We start from the raw sequence: 3,815 nt of genomic DNA, 5'->3' as shown, positions 1-3,815 counted from the left end.
TCGTAATGACACATAGTAACTGAGTAACTTGGTCTTAACTATCGGAACAATGGCGGACGCCCTTATGAAGTATTTCTCCGACGAGCATAAAAGCGTATCGAGAGGAAAAAACCCCATTATAAATCTGATCATGTTTTGACTTTTAGATATTCTGATCACAAGACATATGAAAAGTTCTAGCTAGCATGAAGAATAAAAAGTACCGATTTTCTTTGTCTAGAGCCACGATGGCCGCCGTTGCTGGGCGACATGACATCAGACTATTGAATCCAATTCTAGGCGTCAGTGAACATTGTTGTAATGGACAATATTTTGCGTTGGTTAGGGAGTATTTCTATAACTACAATGAGCCAGTAACAATTTGGGTTATCAGGCCTGCAAATAATTACACATCAGTTTAAAACAATTAATAATTAACACACGTGCATACACGTCATCAAGTAAACCAACATAATAATCTTTCATTAAATTGTAACCTTACCCTATCATTTTTAAACATCTTCTCTTTAATTTCAACATTGGAGGTTTAAATTCAATATTACACATTTCATTTCAACACAATCAAATATTAATAATAATAATAATAATAATAATAATAATAATAATAATAATAATAATAATAATAATAATAATAATAATAATATAATAATACTATGATAACAAATGGAAATAAATTGTCATTTTTCATTAATAATTTCTACATTTGAGCATTTTATGCTTCATGTTGAAACTTTTTTGATAACTTGCGAGTAATGTTAACATCAGATCCGTAACTTGGTTACTAACAAAATGAAATAAAAGTGTTTTGATTGACTCTCTCTCTCTCTCTCTCTCTCTCTCTCTCTCTCTCTCTCTCTCTCTCTCTCTCTCTCTCTCTCTCTTTTTTTTTTTTCTTTCTTTCTTTTTTTTCTTTCTCTTTCTTTCTCCTTCTCTATCTCTCTCCTATCTCCATCTTTATCTCTCTCTCTCACACATTCTCACACACACACACACACAAATACACACACACACACACACACATGCACTCCCACACATACACAGGCACCCATACATAGACACACTCATCCTTCTCTCAATCTTTCACCTCCCTCTTCCCCAATTTATGAAGCCCTCCATAACTATCCTCTGACTTTAAAATATCCAGATATTATGCCGGAAGGTCTGTCGTTGCTTGTTGTCATTTAATTTATTGTCTTCTATTCAACCTTGGCTTGTTCATTCATCCCTCTCACTATCATGGAAAACCTAATTACACATTAACAAATAAAATAAACAATACTAAGGTCAAGGGCATAGGCTTTGGCCAATTATTTACAATGGTGAATATAGAAATAAATGTATATTCAGCTTTCATATAGAGCAATATTCACTAAATGTGCTCAAAGTGCTTTACAAGGCAGGGGTCCCTGACCAAACAGAAACACGTAACATGTAGAACGAAACATGACGCCTGTTAGGCGATTTTTCAATTGACAACGCTGTCGACGGCCAGGTACTCATTTGAGTACGGTGAGAGAATGTGAGTAAAGAGCTTTTTCCAAGGACTCAACTATGCGCCGAGCGAGGCTCGAACCCAGGACTTTCCGATCCGAAAGCGAGTGTCACACCTCAAGACCACATAGCCGCACAATTATTATGATAATTATTAGTATTATCATCATCATTGATTGCAAGTAATGAACGATAATAAAAGGAAAAAGGAGGAAATAACGAAAGATGGTGGTGGTGGTTGCGGTGGTGGTGTGTTAGTTGTTGTTATGGTAGTGATCATGATGATGATGATGATGATGATGATGATGATGATGATGATGATGATGATGATGATGATGATGATGATGATGATGACGATAGTGGTGATGGTGGTGGTGGTGGTGGTGGTGGTGGTGGTGGTGGAGTTTCTGGTGATGGTATTCTATGCGATGGGAGCAGTGGTAACGATGATGGCGATAACTTATGAATATAATACCTTTTGTTCACGATCTGTTCCCAAACAGAGGCAAAAATCGAGTTGGACAGAAACAGCCAATGATGTCGAAGGGTTTGTAACCTAGTGAAAGAGAAAATAGAACAATGGTCGACCTATAGTCTCAAAACGTTTTTTGTCTTTACTTATGAATAAACTTAAGTTTAAATTTTAAGTTCAAACTTCAAACTTCAAAGTTCAATGAATTTATTTAGGCCTTTCATCCATTTTCTCTAAACTAAAGATATCATAATCATCTTCAACAACAACAATGTCAGTAACAATAATAATAACATTAATAATAATAATGATAATAATAATGATAATAATAATAATAATAATAATAATAATAATAATAATAATAATAATAATAATAATAATAATAATGATAATAATAATAATAATAATGATAATAATAATGATAATAATAATAATAATAATAATAATAATAATAATAATAATAATAATAATAATAATAATAATAATAAGAAGAAGAAGAAGAAGAAGAAGAAGAAGAAGAAGAATAATAATAATAATAATAATAATAATAATAATAATAATAATAATAATAATAATAATAATAATAATAATAATAATAATAATATAATAATAATAATTAATAATAATAATAATAATATAATAATAATAATAATAATAATAATAATATAATAATATAATAATAATAATAATAATAATAATAATAATAATAATAATAATAATAATAATAATAATAATAATAATAATAATAATAATAATAATAATAATAATAATAATAATAATAATAAATAAGACTATGCAGCCTCAGCAGGCCTTCTCGATTTCTGTGTAGAGAAACATTTCCATTCCTTTCTCTTTGATTCCATGTCTCTGATTTTGTTTAGGTCCATGGTTGATTTTAAGCGGGAGTTGATGTTAAGCAATCTTTGGAGATCAATGGTAATCAGATGACTGGGCGTCCTTTGTTTTAAGTAGAATGAATGGTATTATCTCAACCCAGTAACTCGTTGCAAATGCTAAAAAGCTGCTTGCACGATCGTTATGCCACCTTATTGTGACATGTTCATTATTAGTCCTCCGAACGGCTGGCTACATACACACTTCCAAAGTAGGTGTGACGTCAGGACTTTTCTATCCATTTCTCTTATTGCTATGTTAAAATAGTATGATTAATGCTCCCAAGTTGTGGAGATGACCGTAACCTTCGTAAACCCATAGCCTAACACTGACCAAAATATTAGGTCAAAAGACAAGTCCATGACCAAAAAAGAAAAAAAATTCTAGCCAGCATGAAGAATAAAAAGTACTGATTTTCCTTGTTCAGAACCAAGCTGCTCGTTGTTGGGCGGATGTGACATCAGACTATAGAATCCTATTAAAAACAAATCCTAATTTTATTTATTTTGGTGTCAAGACTTGTATTTTGACATCTTTGTTTTTGTTATGCTTTTTTCTTCAGCAGATCATTCACCCCCAAATTACCTCACTTTGGACAACATGGGTGATTCCTGGTGACATCAAACATCTTATTTTATGGATCATTTATATTCTTTCATGGAATGCCTAGGCAACGTTATCTAATGGTGCCCTGACAGAAGGCGTACTTTTAAAATAAATAAAAAAAAGACAAGAAATATATAGATAAATTAATTAATTAAATACATAAATACATAAATAAATAAATAGATAAATAAATAAGTAAATAAAGAAATAAATAAAGAGATAAAAAATTAACAAATAAATAAATAAATAAGTTTCTCGATTTTACGACATTTAGCACAATGACCAATGGGCAAGAATGGCGCCAGGCTATGAGTTTACGAAGTGTCAAAGGCTCCATACACGCTCAGTTCTC

General features: G+C 31.1%; 1 protein-coding gene across 2 annotated transcripts in view; it reads right to left on the bottom strand.

Moving 5' to 3' along the window:
- Positions 1 to 657: 657 nt before the first annotated feature.
- LOC144958808 (temptin-like) overlaps positions 658 to 3,815 on the bottom strand; it is a 17,834-nt gene continuing 14,676 nt past the window's right edge. For both annotated transcript variants that reach the window (XM_078891022.1, XM_078891021.1), the window contains exons 4-5: positions 1,967 to 2,047; positions 658 to 1,245 (exon numbers count right to left, since the gene is read on the bottom strand). In XM_078891022.1, coding sequence (XP_078747148.1) covers positions 1,974 to 2,047 — 74 coding nt within the window. In that variant the 3' untranslated portion in view covers positions 658 to 1,245; positions 1,967 to 1,973. The remainder of the gene's footprint in view (positions 1,246 to 1,966; positions 2,048 to 3,815) is intronic.

The sequence above is a fragment of the Berghia stephanieae genome, chromosome 13, assembly GCF_034508935.2.
Source record: "Berghia stephanieae isolate SIO BIC M18660-M18661 chromosome 13, UCSD_Bste_1.3, whole genome shotgun sequence".
In the NCBI taxonomy this organism is placed as follows: Eukaryota; Metazoa; Mollusca; class Gastropoda; order Nudibranchia; family Aeolidiidae; genus Berghia; species Berghia stephanieae.
This window is presented reverse-complemented; position numbering and strand designations above follow the sequence as displayed.